Source organism: Periplaneta americana, chromosome 16, assembly GCF_040183065.1.
Source record: "Periplaneta americana isolate PAMFEO1 chromosome 16, P.americana_PAMFEO1_priV1, whole genome shotgun sequence".
Lineage (NCBI taxonomy): Eukaryota > Metazoa > Arthropoda > Insecta > Blattodea > Blattidae > Periplaneta > Periplaneta americana.
Genome location: NC_091132.1, coordinates 113,937,106 through 113,957,821, shown reverse-complemented (window position 1 = coordinate 113,957,821; position 20,716 = coordinate 113,937,106). Strand labels below are relative to the sequence as shown.

At 36.7% G+C, this 20,716-nt stretch overlaps 1 protein-coding gene across 2 annotated transcripts in view; it reads right to left on the bottom strand.

Moving 5' to 3' along the window:
* Positions 1 to 3,711: 3,711 nt before the first annotated feature.
* The window catches only part of LOC138691099 (lipase 3-like), a 60,230-nt gene continuing 43,225 nt past the window's right edge, over positions 3,712 to 20,716 (bottom strand). For both annotated transcript variants that reach the window (XM_069812810.1, XM_069812812.1), the window contains exons 7-8: positions 18,435 to 18,574; positions 3,712 to 4,440 (exon numbers count right to left, since the gene is read on the bottom strand). In XM_069812810.1, coding sequence (XP_069668911.1) covers positions 4,294 to 4,440; positions 18,435 to 18,574 — 287 coding nt within the window. In that variant the 3' untranslated portion in view covers positions 3,712 to 4,293. The remainder of the gene's footprint in view (positions 4,441 to 18,434; positions 18,575 to 20,716) is intronic.

Sequence of the window (20,716 nt, the reverse complement as noted above, 5' to 3'; positions counted from 1 at the left end):
ATCACGTAGGCGACTCAGGTTTGAATCCCGGCTAGGCTTGGGATTTTTAAAGATTTTTTTATTGAAAAAATCCATAGTAACACTTACGGCGGAAAATCCTACACGATTTACAAACTCCTCTGAAAATTCCATAGTAACACTTACGGCGGAAAATCCTACACGATTTACAAACTCCTCTGAAAACTCCATAGTAACACGGTGGAAAAACCTGCACGAATTACAAACTCTTCTGAAAAATCCATAGTAGCACGGTGGGAAAACCTGCACGATTTACAAACTCCTCTGAAAAATTCATAATAACCTGCACGATTTACAAACTCCTCTGAAAAATCTATAGTAACACAGTGGGAAAACTTGCACGATTTACAAAACCCTCTGAAAAATCCATAGTAACACGGTGGAAAAACCTGCATGATTTACAAACTCCTCTGAAAAATCCATAGTAACACGGTGGGAAAACCTGCACGATTTAGAAACTCCTCTGGAAAATTCATAGTAACACGGTGGGAAAATCTGCACGATTTACAAACTCCTCTGAAAAATCCATAGTAACACGGTGGAAAAACCTGCACGACTTACAAACTCTGAAAAATCCATAGTAACACGGTGGAAAAGCCTGCACGACTTACAAACTCCTCTGAAAAATCCATAGTAACAATGTGGGAAAACCTGCAAGATTTACAAACTTCTCTGAAAAATTCATAGTAATACAGTGGAAAAACCTGCACAATTTACAAACTCCTCTGAAAAATCCATAGTAACACGGTGGAAAAACCTGCACGATTTATAAACTCCTCTGAAAAATCCATAGTAACACGGTGGAAAAACCTGCACGATTTACAAACTCCTCTGAAAAATTCATAGTAACACGGTGGATAAACCTGCACGATTTACAAACTCCTCTGAAAAATCCATAGTAACACGGTGGAAAAACCTGCACGATTTACAAACTCCTCTGAAAAACCCATAGTAACTCGGTGGAAAAACCTGCACGATTTACAAACTCCTCTGAAAAATCCATAGTAACACGGTGGAAAAACCTGCACGATTTACAAACTCCTCTGAAATATCCATAGTAACACGGTGGAAAAACCTGCACGATTTACAAACTCCTCTGAAAAATCCATAGTAACACGGTGGAAAAACCTGCACGATTTACAAACTCCTCTGAAATATCCATAGTAACACGGTGGAAAAACCTGCACGATTTACAAACTCCTCTGAAAAATCCATAGTAACACGGTGGAAAAACCTGCACGAATTGCAAACTCCTCAATCCGAAGACATACAAATTTCGATTAACACAGAAAGTTTAGAGACTTTAGAGACAATAGGTGACACACGAATGTGAGCAAAAACACTAGAAGATGTGCTCAATTACATAATGTTCCAGATCATTCAGCTAACAAACAGAGTAACGATAATTATTTAGGAATACAAAAAAAGTGTCGGAAGTAGGTGCATGACATAAACTTGAAACGAGAGGAATTTGGTGAATTTCACACCTTTAAACAACTGGAACAACGTTTTCGTATGTACTTTAGAATGAATAAAGAAGAATTTGAACTTATTTACAATCTAATAAAAGATAAAATACAGAAACAGAACACTCAATTTTGAACAACAGTTAACACTGGATAAAAATTAGTCGTATGTTTAAAGTGAATAAATATGCTACAAATTTAAATAATAATACTCTTTAATTACCTCTGATTGAGGTTATCTGATATGTGCATCTGTTATCAGACAGTACATCTCACTTGACGATGTCAGAGTAAGAACAATAATAGGCCTAATTGTTTGTATACATCTGAAGTCTGATTAGTGTAATATGTAGCTAGTCGCCGATGTATGCAATGGAGGGGGAAAGAAACTGGTCATTCTACCCCATTATCTCTTGGCCTAGTTTCCTCATAAGTAGTGCCTTGTTGGTATCACTTGTGAGTTTTAGACCTACCTTGGGACAGTTGACAAAATTAAACAACAACTCTTTATTTTCATATTTCAATGAAGTTGCATACTACCATACCTACGTGAAGCGGCTTCTTGAATAATGTCCATTATTGTATAATTGAACAAACCCTGTTAATAGACCAGCTATGGGGACTATCAGCAAAGTAGGGAGGGAACGTTCCTACTCACCCCACATTCGTTTGATTGACAGGCGAGGGGTAACGCAGTTGTTTTGCTAAGTCAAGTGCAGTGGTGGATTCGACACACCTTGCGCATCAGTAATTTCTCCGCTCTTATTTCTTGTTTCAAAATCTTTACAATATTTTATTTATAGGAAGTACATGTGTCGTACAATAATTATTATAGCCACCTACTGTGATTAGGCATATTATATATTCTTCATTGTGTAACCATTCCTTTATCACGTGCACGAAAAATTCTTGAACTGCCTTGTGATCGACATAATAAATTGTTTATTGTTAAAAACAATAAAGAAAAAAGCAAAGCTCCATTGTCATTTAAGTGTATAATATATATTTCATTTCAGAAACTTTAAAGATTAAAAACCGCTAGTATTCCCGCTAACGGGATAATATAATTTTACCCGCGAGACGGTTATCCAAAAAAGCTAGATTTAGCGGGAAAACCGCTGAACTGGCAACACTGTGTGTAGAGCGTCATCCTGTGATGGAAATATATAGCACTTGATGGCGCAGATAAAGGACGCGATAATTGCAACTGCTGCTGTGTTTTCATTGCCTTCTTCTTCCTCTGTCATTAAATGTTGTTCGTCGAAGTAGGAGTAGATTGCAAAATTAAGATACTCAAAGCATTATATAGTAAAATGATGCATGTGACTTGTTTGGCTCACGCCTTACACAGAGTTGCAGAAGATATTTGTAGTCAATTCAGTGAGGTTGATCAATTAATTGGGTGTGTCGAAAAGGTTTTCTTGAAAGCCCCTTCACGTGTTCATCATTTAAGTTGGTAGCTCCAAACATTTCCTTGCCGCCTCCTCCCATTTTGACAAGATGGGGATCCTGGATTGATACCTGCAACTATTACTGCCAGAACTGCCAGGTTGTGATAAACATCATTGATTCGTTTGACAGTAGGGAAGCCACTTCAATTAGGCGAGCCGAAGAATTAATGTCTAATTCCAACATTTCAGGCTAAGTTTCATATATCAAATCCAATTTTGGGTTTCTTCCTGCTGCTATAACTGCTTTGCAGCAATCAGAAGTGCCACTAGTGAAGCAGATGGAACTAATGAAAAAAAGAACTGTGAATAACTTTGATGTTGTTTGTGGTAAAGAAGTGTCAAAGAAAATGGAAAAGGTGTTAGAAAAAAACAAAGGGTATGATACATTGTAATCAGGGGCGTATTTTGCGGGCTACCGGGGCTACCGGCGGTAGCCCAAGGAACTTACAAAAGAAAAAGTTTATAATATAACATAATGTAATAATTTTGTATTATTAGTTTTACCATAGTAATTAAAATTAAAGTAATTGTTAGATATATTTTGTGTAGTAATAGGGTCAGCGGTAGCCCAAACCCTTTAACCAGTATACGCCACTGATTGTAATGACCATTTTAAATATGCTCCTCTTGTGTTAGCTGACGTAGAAAGAAGTTTTTTTGAAGTACAAGGCTTTGTTGGCTGAAAATAGGAAATATTTTTTTATTTGAAAATTTGCACAAGGTATTCATTGCAATTCAGGACTCATAAACTGAACTAAAAGAAACATGCGAAAAAATCATAGCATACTACTGATAATTTTAATAAAATAAAAAGCATACTACAATATCAAATTCTATACTTTAGCTTGCTTCTCATGTGCATTTTATTCTTATAAATAGTTCATTGTCATAAACTGACTTACTAACTTATTTCACAACTGAAATTATTACCTAATTATAATATTGTTAAGTCATATTTTTATGTTACAGTGCATATTTCTGGAATTTTTATGTCATAAGTGCATAGGCGTATTTTATACTGCATATTTTGAAGATTTTTAGGTCATAAAAAACTCAGCCTTATTTATGACCATCTTACTCCCGACATTTTGTTATTATATAATTCTTTCCTCTGATTTGCACCTTCGAATTTTGTAAAAGAAAAAAAAAAGGGGGGGGGAATTCCGCGAGTAAGTAGGTATTTTCAAATGATCGCAGGTTGTAAATGGTTGAATACCTCTAGTTCAATGCAATACAATTGAATGTAGCCAAATGTTCCTGATTATATTTGGTGGCGCCGCCTGCATGCGTGTCATCTACTTGACGATGTTCGTTGGTACTAACTGTTCTTATTTTAACGACTGTAGCAAGACATGGTCTCAGTCATCGCTTATGAGACGTATCACTTTGTTGTTAACTAAAGTATCCACGTCAATGGCCCACATGAAATCGAAGTGATTGAATTCTGCAAGAGGAACTTCATAATATTCTGAGTTCGGCAACAGATGATGCAGGTGAAGTGCATCCTGTAACAGAGAAACAGAATTAGTTACTGCAGTCTTAAGCAAGTTGCAGAGGAAGTCGGTTCGCTTTGTGCAAGTCAGGGAATGGTAACGTGTAGTAGAGGCGTTGACCTGTGTTAAACTGGTGAATAAGTGTGCGTAACAGTGAAATGGAGGACAGTGCAGTGAAACAAGACCTAATGGAAATGAAGGAGAGCATGGCAGAGCTGAGGAAGAAGATGGAAGAAATTCAACTGGAAAACGAAATTCTGAAAAGCAAATGGGATCATTTTGAGGAGGAAAAGAAGAGGAAAAATTCAAAATGAAAAACTTGTTATTTTTCGGGATAGAAGAAAAAGATAGAGAACAGAGTATCGATAAATACGAGAAGATATTAGGAGTGTGTTGGGAGTGTTTTGGTATGGACGTGAGCGATGGACAAGTACAGGATACATTTAGAGTAGGAAAGAAGGAAATACAAATACAGAACAAGTTAGGCCAATATTAGTAAACTTTAAGAGTGTGGTTACGAAGGAGAGGATTATGAAGAATAGGAGGATGCTAGGGAACACAACGATCAGAATAGATGACGACTGGAGCTACGAAGTGAGAAGTAGAAGACGAGTTTTAATCCATTTTCTTAAAGCAGCACGAAGAAATGAACAATTCGCGAAACTTATGGACAAAATTAAATTTGGTTTTTAGTGTAGAGGAGTGCTTAGTAACGTTAAAGGAACCGATCATAGACTCAGAAGAAAAGGAAAGGAACAGAAAAATTTTGAAAGAAAAAATCAAGAATATTATATCTAAAGGCTAGGTTAGTGACACAAGTATGGTGAGTGTACGCGAGTCAATTGTAAACGTATCAAACTCAGCGAAAATTTCCGGAAAGCAGGCAGTGACGTCAACTGAAGAAGAAACAGGAGTGACGCGAACTGGTATTCAGCAAGTTCAGCAATCTCAGCAGTACAAGACCTCAATGCAAGCGAATGGAAATAGTGGACATCAGATGGGAACAATTCCGAAGCGGGTGAAGGAACTAAGATCTAAATCGAGGCTGACGAGAAGTAGACTAACGCAAGTAGGAGATAGTTCAGGGAGCAGTGATGAAGGAAGAGGGGAAAACAAGGTGAGAAAACAGTATGACTTAAGGAAATGGTGTGGAGGGGCAATAAATCGTGAGAGAAGAAAACTGAGATCTAAAAAGTAGCAATGTGGAAAAGGGAGTAGTGAAAAGTGCAAAATAATTAGAGATGTAGAGTGAGGGGGGTTACAGTATTTTTGGTATAATGATGGGTTAGGAGTAAAGTAGAGGAAGAATTGATGACAGACAAGAAAAGACTAGTGGAAGAATTGCAATAATAAATTAAAAATAAGTAATGTCCCAATTGACTTGTACGAGAGGCGTGTAAAACGGTGAGACGACACTGTATACTAATAATGTGAAGTATCGCCTCACCGAAAGGTATATTGCTTAAAGACAAATATATACATTCTATATACATTCAATACATTCAATTAGTTACTGCAGACAAAAGGTTTATGAATCTTAGAGATGCAATTCTAAAAATGAAGTTCTTACAATAAAATTCAGCCAAAATTGGCATTAGGACTCAGGATGTGTAACCAGTTCCACAAAACTTAACATAATAATAATAATAATAATAATAATAATAATAATAATAATAATAATAATAATAATAATAATAATAATAGGCTAATAACACTTGTTACTAATAAAGCTAATTAAAGCGATATATTCAGATTTCAACCGAGTTTCTTGTGCTTTAACATTACGTGGAAGCTATGATTAACAATATTAATATTAATTTCACTATACTTATTTCTATTTTATGAGATAAATTTTTATGTAACTACCTCTTTTGATCTCATTATGTACCTAAATTGTATCAGTATGTAATTACTTAATTCCGATCCAGTTTTATGTTCACCTATGTAAGCAAGTTTTAATCCTGGTTGAGTGTAAGAGAAGGCCTTACGGCCTTAACTCTGCCAGGTTAAATAAAGCCATTATTATTATTATTATTATTATTGTTATTATTATTATGTTGGAGTCCCACCTAGGACATTAATAGTCTATTTGTCCGTTATCGTTGTGATACGAAGGCTATTCTTAAAGTAACTTCCGTTTATTTTTTTACAAACCTGTGAATGACTTTACAGAATTGGGTTACAATACGTTTGAAATTATACACTCTAGTTTATTTTTCGACATAGTTTCCAGTCACATTGAGACACTTGTAGTGTTTGACGAATTTTGAAATTACCGCAAATGTAAAATTCGGCCGCCTGCAACTGAAGCCAACCTAGACGCTGGTTTTCAACTCTTGGTCATCGTCAAAGCGCTTCGAGCCAAGCCACATCTTCATGTGCATGAAAAGATGATAGTCGCTAGGCGCCAAATCTGGGCTATAGGGAGGATGATCCAATACTTCCCAGTTGAACTCTTGCAGTTTGGTAGCAGTACGACTCACTGTATGCGGCCGGGTGTTGTCATGCTCACCCCAGACGTCAACATGCTACGACGTTTGTTTTGAATGGCCCCTTTCTAGTTTGTTAGTGTGTTACAGTAACGCTCAGCGTTAATTGTGGCATTCCTCTTCAAGAACTCCACTAGCAAAATTCCTTTTCTGTCCCAGAAGACAGTTGTTGCCATGAGTTTCCTCGTGGAAAGTGTTTGACGACACTTTGTGGGTTTTTTCGGGGAGTGAGTATGGCCCCACTGCATTGATTGAAGCTTTGTTTCTGCATTCACATACCGCACCCAAGTCTCATCTCCTGTTACAATCTGATCGAGAAAAGCATCATTTTCTCTTTCGTAACGCTCAAATAAGGGCAGTGCTGCTCCCAACCGCTGTTCCTCAGAAAGGAGTTTAGGCACTCTTCTGGCAGAAAGTTTCCGGTAGCCCAAATCTTCGGTAATCACTTTGTACAAAAGAGTACGACTAATCTGTGGAAAATACTCACTAAGCTCCTACATGGTGAACCTGCGGGTTGCTCTAATCCTTTCGTCAACCAAACGAATGAGATGTGCATTCACGATACTCGGTCGACCACTTCTCTCTTCATCACAGACATTGGTTCGCCCATTTTTGAACATACGGTACCATTGTCTTACATCACCTTCACTCATTACGTCTGGCCCATAAACTTCACAAAGTTGGCGTTGGATTTCACTAGAAATCTTATTGCAGAGCACGTGGTTCAGAGAGGAACAAAGACACGACCTTGACTCTACCGCTGCTCGACGCACACTGCTTCAAGGTACACCCCACAACAAGAGCGGCGCCACTGTCTCTGTTGTTACGCACGCTATAAGAAAACGGAAGTTACTTTATGAATAGCCCTCGTATATTCTTTATTGTTTAAACAGAAGACAACGCTGTGCTGATCCCACGTTATTTGAGTCTCCCCATGTATCCGCCTAGCCCTAGCGCATGCCTGTCAAACACATGCTCCCAAGGCGCGAACGAATACGGAGGGGTGAATACTAGCCTTCTGACTGCATGTCCTATGCATTGACTCAACGTAAGATAGGGCCGGGTAAACAGTACCTTTATTTTGGTATATACTTCATCATCGTCTTTCCTAGTAGGCCTATTGGTCCGTAAAATGTATACAGGGTGATCCACGAGAAGTTGCGGCCACTTATGGAGCTTATTTCTGAAGACATTCTGAGCAAAACTACGATATAAACATTTGTCCTATTTCCAGTATTTTCAGTTACACTAATTTGAAGTTGTTAAAAATACTTTTTTCTTTAATTTTAGGGGAAAAGAATATTACAATTAGAGAATTAATTTGCTATATTCTGAAGATAAAAATGTGTTCTTAATTCCTTAGTTGCTTTGTACAGTAGTGGCAAAAAAAAAAACCGGACGACCCTTGTATCTGATTTCAGAGCCTTGTTCACTCCAGAGCACGATAGACTGGTAATTAAGACTTTCGTGGTTCGAATCCTGCCTGGGAAGGAAACTTTTTTTGTTCCTTATTCAAATTTATTCCCAATACTTTTCGATTATGGAGATTGTTGGGATGCTACAGGGGAACCGGATCTCTCGGAAGTTTTAGCTACACTTTCAACATCTGTGTAGAATTCGAGGCAGAATGGTGGCACGGGTTTACTTTGGATATCAAAACTCCTGCACTACGTGCTCTCGAGGACCCACACAATCCTTAAGAGCGATGATTGTATTTTATCTTGCTGAAAAGTGAACCTTATTGAATTTGTATTACTTGTAGTATAAGCACTGCAGTCGCTTTGACAAACCCAATGCATTAGCCCACTGTAGCCTGTTGACGCCTTTCCTGCCACATTAATTTTTAACTGCTGCATTACGAAGAGATTTTTGAGTAATTATAGTGCATCATTTCGAAATTAACCTAAGTTGTATTTGTCACTGTGAATACCGTTCTGTAAGGATGAGAGCAACTAAATACAGGGGCATCATTTTATTTTTACTAACATTTCTAATATTAACCTGGCTATATCTTTGGATCAACGATTAAGAACCGGAAACACTGTTTGCTACCCCCTTCCACGACTGGAGTTCGATGATACTGGCGTAATATACAAACAAATCACTTTACTAGTTATAGGAGGGAAGAAAAGTAGTTCATCCATTTACGTAAACTAGGAAATATCGCGATTTTGAGTTTGATCATTTTCATTAGGTTTTAGTTTAATCAAAATACAGCACAGTGTTAACAATGAGTATTTTTACTCACGAACTGAGCTGTACATGTGGACGTATTCATTATGCAGTGTGTATTATACTGTCTACAGCACATTAGCATATGCTATAGAGAATGAAGTGAAATTGAAATATAATCATAAAATGAATATTTAAACACATTTTTGAAAATGGTGGCCGTTCATTTCGATACAGGCTTCAGTCCTAATGTGCATATTATCGCACTATAGACTATTGTACGTAATTCCAAATACCAGGTTCGTACTTCGTATCAGTAACTCATATTGAAATAATTCTATACCTATTCTATAAAAGAGTACCTTACGTACTGTAAATTCAATCTTCACTTCTGCCCCATCCGAAAAGATAAAATTACTCAGACATGCTATCTACTGTCCGTCCAAGTGGTCACGTCGCACAGTGGTCCGAATATTAAAAAACATGGTCAAAAATATCTCCCTATTTACAATCTACATTATGCCATGCCCAATCAACAAATAATTGTTTAAAATGAGAAATATAATTAATTTTAGCGACTTACATCTATACCGGACCCCTCCTCCATCACTCGTCTTCAGAATCAGAATCTCCCGAGTCCTCGCTGTTGGGCCCTTCAGGTGTAGAGAGTAACTGGAGCACTTGCAGTGGTAACTGTGTTCTCTTCTTCTTGAGGAGTTCTCTTAGATTGGAAATTAAAGGGTCTGATGCAAGAAATAGTCTATGGAATAAGTCAAAGTTGGTAGTAATTCTTGACGTCTTTCTGGTGCGATCTTGTCGAAATCTTCGAACAGTTTTGTTTAATGATTCTATTGCTTCCTCGGATAATTCTCCTATTGGTAATAAAGCTGATTTTACAATAGATGCCCCATGAATAAGAATTTTGTGCATTGTTGGTGGCATATAATACCATGGGTATAATTTGACGAACAGCTCTGCGGTCTTTCTGCAGTATATATATTGAATTGCGATTCACTTATATTTTGAAAACACGAAATTGTAGTAAGAATCACACTGAATCGTGAAATTAAACCATAGTCAACTCCAGTTATTTTAGATGCTTCTTTAGTATTTTCGAAAAATCTTCTTGCCGTGTTCCCATCATTTGTGGTCCCACATCCAGGCTTCGGTGTATCTATAATAAGCCCTAATCTATTTCGAAATGCATCTTGAATAGTTTTCTTTCTTTTCTTCATAATTTCTCGACTTCCATCTCGTACATTTGCCTTCCATTTTTTTAAATTCAAGCCGGTAAGATATATGTAGTATGCATTCAAAAAACCTTATATGTGCATGTAGAATTGATAATCCAAAGACAAAATTGGAGGTATCTTCTGACTGTTGTAAAAATTCAAGATTATTCATTTGTGAAATTTTTGCACCACAGATGTAGCATTCATACTGGATGACTTGGCTAATGCATTGCCTATTTTCCCGTCTATCATAGTTAAAAGTAATGAAAACTGAACTGCGATGTTACCTAATGTAAATGGTTGCAAGTCCTGTATCTGATTTTGTACAGATTCTCTCTCTGCTTGGACTATTTCCGTTGTCTCGTGTGCCCACTGAAGACGAATAGGTCTGCAGAACCGAGTTGATGAAGGACGGGAATTCCTCCATGCAACATCTCCACTTTCAGTATCAACCAAGCGTAGGGGAACCAATGACGTAGGAAATAAGCTTTCATTACTTTTCTCTTTTTGATTCCATATCTGTTTATATTGCAAATGACCTGAGCTTCCGTCAAAACCCCATTTACAATGCAACATGTAGTTTTTCTCCGTGTTACTTAAAGGTGAAATATTCAAGATTCTATAAGCTGTATGATGTAACAGAGACTGTAATTTGACCTCACATTCATTTTCGGTCACTTGTATGCCTTGGGAGTAAGTTTCTTTTTTAGCTTCTGAAACGGATTGATAACTGGGGCAGAGATCATGGTTATGTGTAACTGTCATTTTTCTTATTGTGTTATATTGATGTCTGGACAGATTTGAATCTATTATTAATGAAAGAGCTTCTTCATTTGTGAGTCTAGTACTTTCCTTTTTATCCTTCCTCCAATAATCACGAATTCTTTTGCCTCTGCTTGGTGTTGTGGTTGTTACTTCTTTTAATAATTTGCCTGCTGCTTCATCACCTTCTGACCTTAAACTAATTACTGTAGCATAAGAGAGCTCTTCAGAAGACACATTTTCTCTCGTTTCTTTTGCTTTTCTTCGTTTATTTCTTTCACTTAATTCCCCAAATACTTTTGTAGGACGACCGCGACCCAGCTTTCCCGATGTGCTTGGAATGTCTGTATGTTTTTTCGGCGTTGATACACATAAAATATTTTCAATAATCAATGTTATGTCATGATCTAACCAACGAGAATATTTGTTTGAAAAATTTGTTTCACTATAACCACACTTCACCCAGCGCTGATAATACGGAAGAAAAAAAATGTAGTCTAATGACATTGTATAACTTTTTTTGTAACACTACAATCAGTACCAATTTCAAATTTATTAGTCAAATATGACGTGATATAGTTTTCTTGTTGCTTACGCGATTTGTTTCTCCGTTGTCTAATTTTATGGTGAAGTTCACGGCGACTCACAGAAAAATTCATTTTGCACTTGCACAATAAACACACCTTAAACCACTAAACGTATCAAGATGACTGAATACAATTAGTGTTGCAGTCAGCTTGGAAAGAACCCCCTTTTAAATGGAAAGTAAACAGAACGCGAGTTATGACTATGAGCTGTCACAGTTATGGCATGTGAGGATTGAGGAAACAGCGCGCAGGGGTAGTCTTGGGCACATAGAGGTTACCCTTGGATAACCTTGGAGATAAAACCTTCAAAATTCCCTAAACGAAGGCTTCCCTTAACAGCTGTGTAAGTTTCACAGTGTACATATTTATACATTTTTTAAAAACTCTCTATATATTTAAGTACCTTTTTAAAAATAATACTTGACATTAAAAAATTCTAATTAATACTAAAACATAATATTAATTTAGGTGTTAGTGTGTATAATGTAAAAGACATATAACATTATATAATAAAAATATTTACTATTATTTTTATGCATTTTAAAACTTGATCAGGGCTCTTTTAAAATCACATCACTAAGGTAAAATTCCATGTATTGTGGGTCCCTATCACCACGGCATGGCGCGTCCTCAGGTTGCGGATAGAGGAGACGGCCTCCAGATATGGAGGGTAGCTGCGAATATATTGAATAAGCAGTCGTGGACAGCCGATAAGGGGTGGTCCTCCAGCTTGGGGGTTGGGCGAAGGGCTAACAACCCATCACCGTAAAAAACAGCTTGTTACGTATCCCTATAATAAGCCTCGGAATAGGACTGATTCTCTGGCACGACCACAGCAAAGGAATAAGGTTTTGAGATTTGGCACTTGGAACGTAACTAGTCTTTATAGAACAGAAGGGGTAACATTAGTAGCAAAAGAACTAGCTACATATAGAATAGACTTCGTAGGAGTACAAGAGGTTAGGTTAGATGGGAATGGCATATCACAAATAGGAGATTACTTGTTGTATTATGGGGAAGGAAACAATAATCACCAATTAGGAACAGGATTCTTTGTTCATAAAAGAATAAAATCAGCAGTAAAAAAGGTCGAATTTATCAGTGACAGGTTATCATATTTAGTACTTAAGGGTAGATGGTGCGACATCATAGTTATAAATGCTCACGCCCCTACAGAAGAGAAAGACGACCATATAAAGAATAGCTTCTATGAGGAATTGGAACATACTTTTGATCAGTTCCCTAGATATCACATGAAAATTTTATTGGGGGATTTCAATGCTAAAGTAGGACGGGAGGATATTTTTAGACCAACTATTGGAAAAGAGAGCCTACACGCAATTAGTAGTGACAATGGAGTTAGATTAGTCAACTTTGCCACATCGAAAAATTTAATTGTCAAAAGTACAACATTCCCCCATAAGGATATACATAAATATACTTGGACTTCTCCAGATGGATTGACACACAACCAAATAGATCACATCTTGATAGATAAACGGAGACATACTAGTATAGTAGATATTCGAACTTTCAGGGGTGCAGACTGTAATTCTGACCATTATTTGGTGATTGGAGAATTAAGAGAAAGATTATCAGTAGCCAAGCGAGTAGAGCAACAAGTTAATATTACTAAATTCAATATTTTGAAATTAAAGGACGAGGAAGCTAAGCAAAATTATCAGGTCGAAATTTCGAATAGGTTTGCCACTTTAGAAAGTTCCGACGAAGTTGAGAAAGAATTAGATGTTAATAGCGTGTGGGAAAATATCAGAGATAGTATCAAAATTGCAGCTGAGCAGAGCATAGGTTATTATGAAACTAAGAAAAAGAAACCGTGGTTTGATGAAGATTGTTGCATGGTAGTAGAAAGAAGGAAACAGGCAAAATTGAAATTCTTACAGGATCCAGTTGAGGAGAAGAGAGATAATTATTTCAATGAAAGACGGGAAGCAAGTCGTACACTTAGGAATAAAAAGAGAGGTTACTTGAAGGAAAAACTGAATCAGGTAGAAACAAATAGTAAGAATAAAAACATTCGAGATTTATATAAGGGTATAAAGGAATTTAAAAACGGATATCAGCCAAGGGTAAATGTGATCAAGGATGAGAATGGTGACTTGCTTGCAGACTCTCCATCAATCCTAAACAGATGGAAAAACTATTTTGCGCAACTACTAAATGTACATAGGCCAAATAGAAATGATCGGGACGAAATTGAAATACAAACTGCTGAGCCATTTATACCCGAACCCACGCCTTCAGAAGTCGAAATTGCGATAGAAAATCTGAAAAAGTACAAGTCTCCAGGTATCGATCAAATTCCAGCAGAATTAATACAAGAGGGTGGGAGTGCATTACATAGCGAAATTTATAAACTTGTACTTGCTATACGGGAAAAGGAAATTGTACCAGAACAATGGAAGGAGTCCATAATTGTACCTATTTTTAAAAAGGGGGACAAAACCAACTGTGGTAACTTTCGAGGAATATCACTTTTGTTGACGTCGTACAAAATTTTGTCCAATATTCTTTTGAGAAGATTAACTCCGTACATAGATGAAATTATTGGGGATCATCAGTGCGGTTTTCGGCGTAATAGATCGACTATTGATCAGATTTTTTGTATTCGACAGATAATGGAGAAAAAATGGGAGTATAAGGGTACAGTACATCAGTTATTCATAGATTTCAAAAAGGCTTATGACTCGGTTAAGAGGGAAGTATTATATGATATTCTTATTGAATTTGGTATTCCCAAGAAACTAGTTCGATTAATTAAAATGTGTCTCAGTGAAACATACAGCAGAGTCCGTATAGGTCAGTTTCTATCTGATGCTTTTCCAATTCACTGCGGGCTAAAGCAGGGAGATGCACTATCACCTTTACTTTTTAACTTCGCTCTAGAATATGCCATCAGGAAAGTTCAGGATAACAGGCAGGGTTTGGAATTGAACGGGTTACATCAGCTTCTTGTCTATGCGGATGACGTGAATATGTTAGGAGAAAATCCACAAACGATTAGGGAAAACACGGGAATTTTACTGGAAGCAAGTAAAGAAATAGGTTTGGAAGTAAATCCCGAAAAAACAAAGTATATGATTATGTCTCGTGACGAGAATATTGTACGAAATGGAAATAAAAAAAATTGGAAATTTATCTTTTGAAGAGGTGGAGAAGTTCAAATATCGTGGAGCAACAGCAACAAATATAAATGATAGTCGGGAGGAAATTAAACACAGAATAAATATGGGAAATGCCTGTTATTATTCGGTTGAGAAGCTTTTATCATCCAGTCTGCTGTGAAAAATGTGAAAGTTAGAATTTATAAAACAGTTATATTACCGGTTGTTCTTTATGGTTGTGAAACTTGGACTCTCACTTTGAGAGAGGAACATAGGTTAAGGGTGTTTGAGAATAAGGTGCTTAGGAGAATATTTGGGGCTAAGAGGGATGAAGTTACAGGAGAATGGAGAAAGTTACACAACGCAGAACTGCACGCATTGTATTCTTCACCTGACATAATTAGGAACATTAAATCCAGACGTTTGAGATGGGCAGGACATGTAGCACGTATGGGCGAATCCAGAAATGCATATAGAGTGTTAGTTGGGAGACCGGAGGGAAAAAGACCTTTAGGGAGGCCGAGACGTAGATGGGAGGATAATATTAAAATGGATTTGAGAGAGGTGGGGTATGATGATAGAGACTGGATTAATCTTGCACAGGATAGGGACCGCTGGCGGGCTTATGTGAGGGCGGCAATGAACCTTCGGGTTCCTTAAAAGCCATTTGTAAGTAAGGAAGGTAAAATTACACAAGTTAGATTTATGTCACTTTTGAACAAATATATCATGAAACCTGTATGTTATTATTAATAAATGACCTGTGATTTTTTAAGGTCAAGTATTGTAGAATTATTGGAATGTGATTTAAAGAATCTGTATCGAAGTTGAAAAATTGATTTTTGACCAGCTTTTAAGCGATCCGGACCACTGTGCGTCGCAGCGTCGTAAAAAGGGAGGAAATCACATGACAGTTAATTACTTAACGAGGCCCTTTTATTTAAGTTATTTTAAACAATTGTATGGGTATAATATTACGTAGACGTCCAATTCCTAACAGAAATTAATGTTCCCAGAAAAGAGTTAAGACAACCCAGCCACTGGCATTTACAGAGAGGCGAATAGAAGCAGGTGGGGGAAACCGGGATGCGACGTAGGCAAATGGAAAATGATGCAATATTGAAAGCTCTTTCGTCACTGGAAAACGCGAACATATTTTTGGAACGTACTGTTTACTATGACCATAAGGCTACTATGACTGTATGCGGCCTTGGTTCTATGTGGAGGACGGTTGAACTTCATTAGTAGAAGGGGTGGGAGTGAAGTACATTCAGAAACTCAGTTACAATAAAAATTGAAGTAAAAATAAAATGATGTCCCTGTATAAAGTAAGTTAAATATAACGTTAGTTATTATTATTAATATTATTATTATTATTATTATTATTATTTTTATTATTATTATTATTATTATTATTATTCATTTTTTATTATCCAATTTAATAAACCCTATTTCACCCTGAGGTATATTAGGGTTATAGTTGGTATCAAAATACATATTTTATAAGCAATAAACAATAATAAAATTATTACACAAAATTGTGGCCAAGGTTACAATTCACATGAATCATGTAGAAGAATGCACCTTAATGAAAGAATGGATCATTTCATAAAGCCTCAAGGCATGTCTCTATATTTATATCTAATGGTTATAGGAAGAAATATATATATATATATATATATATATATATATATATATAATAGCTATTAAACATGTTATTTTAGAAGCAATAAATAGCTATACTAAGAGATGGCTTAAAATTTACGAATTAAATACATTATTTAGTAACAACAATTGGCAATAATCAGGTATTACAAGAAATGGCTCAAAATTAGAAATCAAATGCCTAATTAAAATAAAAATTAAAACCAATAGTACCATATTATAGTATGCGAAATTGAAGACTTACAGTTTCATTATAGTTGATTAGAACTAATACAATTTTTTTCCCCCGGAATAATTTAACATTTTACAGTTTCACGAATATTCTATTCAAGAAGGACATGAAATACTTATATGATTTGGAGTTGGTAAGTAATTGGTTAACGGTTTGGTAAATGTATAATTTAGAGTGTTCAGTAACAACTCAAGCTCGTATCTTTCACGGCAAAAGACTGGAAAATCATATAATACATGTTTGACATCTTGAGATTCCTCCCCACAAATGCAAGTTGCATCGTCTTTAATATGGAATCTATTTAAGTATTCCCCGAATTTTCCATGCCCAGTCAAAAACTGTGTCAGTACGAAATTTGGCGTTATTACTTTACATTTGTTACGATCATAGACCGTTAGAAAATACAGCTCTTTTGTAAGAATTCCCTTATCACTATTGACCCATCTTTCGTTCCATTCTTGCATATAATGTTCTTTGGCTACTTTTTTGATATATGATATCGGACATAAATTGTACGACAGTGGCACATCAGAGTTGGCTGCCATCTTTGCCAATTCATCGGCTCTCTCATTTCCAACTATCCCAGTATGCCCTCTGACCCAAGTTATACAAATATGACCGACACTTTTCATTATTAAAGTTCTTATCTCTGAGGCTATAATGTTAGTGTTATATTTATCTTTAATTGATATTACTGCTGACTGCGAGTCACTGTGAACGCAAGCGCTGTAACCAGACTGACTGCACCATTTGATTGCTTCCCGCAAAGCTAATAGTTCTGCCTGAAACACTGAGCACTCTGAGAAGAGTCTAAAGATGGCTGAGGTGTGTTCGCTGTCGTTCCTGTAGGCAGTTTTTCTTAGATTCAACGAGGATATCTCTTACGAATCATCCGAGGATATCGTACAATATCTACTGCAGCCTCTCAGGTTATAGCAGATATTGAACCATTATATTTGGTTGGTGAATTTAAAGCAAACATCAGCAATATGAAACAAGGCCGAAAAATCCCTCAGTTTTTGACACATCTCCGTGTAGAAGAACCACCAAATCCTCTCCAGGCAGGTCATCCATCTTTATACATACCCTGTCTCAAAGAAATTTGTGATGCAGATTCCCATTAGTGTTTGATCTATACAGATGGATCGCGTTTGGATAAACTGTCGAATCAAAATGCCAAAGTAGGTTGTGCCTTTGTCGTCTACAGGAACGACAGCGAACACACCTCAGCCATCTTTAGACTCTTCTCAGAGTGCTCAGTGTTTCAGGCAGAACTATTAGCTTTGCGAGAAGCAATCAATTGGTGTAGTCAGTCTGGTTACAGCGCTTGCGTTCACAGTGACTCGCAGTCAGCAGTAATATCAATTAATGATAAATATAACACTAACATTATAGCCTCAGAGATAAGAACTTTAATAATGAAAAGTGTCGGTCATATTTGTATAACTTGGGTCAGAGGGCATACTGGGATAGTTGGAAATGAGAGAGCCGATGAATTGGCAAAGATGGCAGCCAACTCTGATGTGCCACTGTCGTACAATTTATGTCCGATATCATATATCAAAAAAGTAGCCAAAGAACATTATATGCAAGAATGGAACGAAAGATGGGTCAATAGTGATAAGGGAATTCTTACAAAAGAGCTGTATTTTCCAACGGTCTATGATCGTAACAAATGTAAAATAATAACGCCAATTTTCGTACTGACACAGTTTAACGTAACATAGAAAATATTGGCTTACCTTAGGAGTTGCTAACCAATCGTTAGGTCCTACGATTAGGCTGACAAATGTGCTGATCACTGCCAAGTTATATTTCGGCGGATTCAAACTTCCGTATTTATAGAAGTTTCCTAACCCGTGGTCATACTGCCTGAAAGTACCTGTAAAAGAAGTAACAGCTATTGACAGATATAGATTTTAAGGAATTTAAGTATTTAAAAAAAAGATCGAATATTGTTTGGAAACAATATGAATTGAAAGATAAACGGGTTATGATAAAGGAATTCATTACTCAGTTATTGAGAAATGTGATGACCATAAAACACATTTTTCCAATAATTTGATAGATATTGTTATTTTCAGATAAGTCACTTGTATTACATTAATACAATTAATTTAATAGTCCGTCTAACTTATCAAATTAAAAAATAATGAATTATATCATTGATTAAAATATGACGGCATCTTCAGGTCTCTCATTAACATGACCTTGAACACATTACAACATATCTGCTATATAAAGCAGAAAGACATTTATGATCAACATTATAACAATTACTGGAAAAAGCATAACACATTAAAACTTGTGGAAAAGTATTGAAACGTAAAATATTTCGTTAAAAAGCAGTACACATTTATCTAATTCTAAAGTATGTAGCAAACATAATTATATGATGAACACTATAACACTGTACATTATGAAATGCATGCCATTATTAAAGACGTAGATTGTGTGTTAAAATGCTCAAATATTTAGGTTAAAACATGATATACGTTGTCCAATTCTGAGTAGGCTGTGGGCGCATATTATGCAAAAGGTATGAACTATATAAGTTGACAAACTACTGATAGTTTTTATCAGTTCTCTTTTGAAGATTAATTAAAATATATGGCTATACTCGGTTTTATGTTGACTCCATTTGACTAAAGTTTCGCCAAATGTCCGTTTACTGTCGGATGGAAGGAGCAGCGAATAGGGATTACAAAGAATGGACACTGACAAGGGAACCTTATATCATGGTGAATTGAAAAGGCGGTAATGCCGTATATTTTTGGAAGGAGGAGGCAAAAGTAAGTCAGCAGGTGAAATTTTTCTACCTGAGCTCCATAGGGATAAAAGTTATGGGACTGTAAATTTAACATGACAGTCTGTGGGAAGTGACTGAATGTGCATACTTAAAGGTTAAAATGAAGTTGTTTTTGAGGTCACTGCATTGTAAACAAGATATTCAGCTGTTGTGCATTTAAATTGCAAACATTATGGATATCGATCTTCATCCAATGAAGAAATTCTGGGCGAAAATACTTGCGAAAGCATATCCTTCATATCTGCCTTCCGCATATTCGCTGAATCAGAAGCATATGATTTGATGTTATATGAGTCAGCAAGTTTATTTTTAGGGAGCATTTTCTGTGAATCGGCTCACAGAAGATACATTGGGGAGGAGATTTGTCCGTTCATGGAAATGACTGGCATAATCATATAGAAGTACGTCGTCGCAGTCTCTGATACTACTGTGGGATAAAATTTCTTCCCTCCTTTGAAATGCAGGGTTCGTCCGGAGTGAATCTCTTTTTTTCAAATCGACTTTGATCAGTGTTGAGGATCTAGCGAAGAGTGAAGCCACGATCGATGAACAACTTCGACACGAAGCTGTCTGATTTCTTCTTCACCTCTGTCTCTTTGCTGCGAAGTTTCTACTCACTTTATGCGCCACAGAACGAGAAACGGTACGATTCAGCCGCTTGAATCTCCATACCCACGAGTCAGAAGCTCTCAAGTTAAGACGTTCGTCAGGATCAATTTGAGCCTTCACCTGTATGCCCCAAAACCTGATAGTTCTGTCATGTATGACAGCGTTCGTACTTGATATTTCTTTGAAATGTTGCAGAACCATGGCATTATTATCTGCCATTCTTCTTCTTCTTCACTTTTGCATCGTAATCGTGAAGCATCTTCCGTGTGATGTGAAGGAATCGATTTTTTTTTTACAGAGGTGAAGGATTGTCTCTTTCCGCTGATTGTATCGTTCGTATAGTCGAGCGATTTCTGCTTGTAATCGTCGTCGACTACGTTTTGATTCTTTTAGGAGAGGGACGTAAGAAGACGTGCTGATTTGCGACGACGCGATGTCTCCGTCTCTTCAGCGTCCTCCGCTTTCTGGCCGTCTTTTTGGCGTCTCGTCATTAGCTCGACTTCTATGTCACCATAATCTTGCTGCCCATCTTCCACGTCCAAATCTGGTGTTTCATCAACAAGAGCGACGTGTACATTTCCACTGCCTCCTGTTTGTCCTTTAACT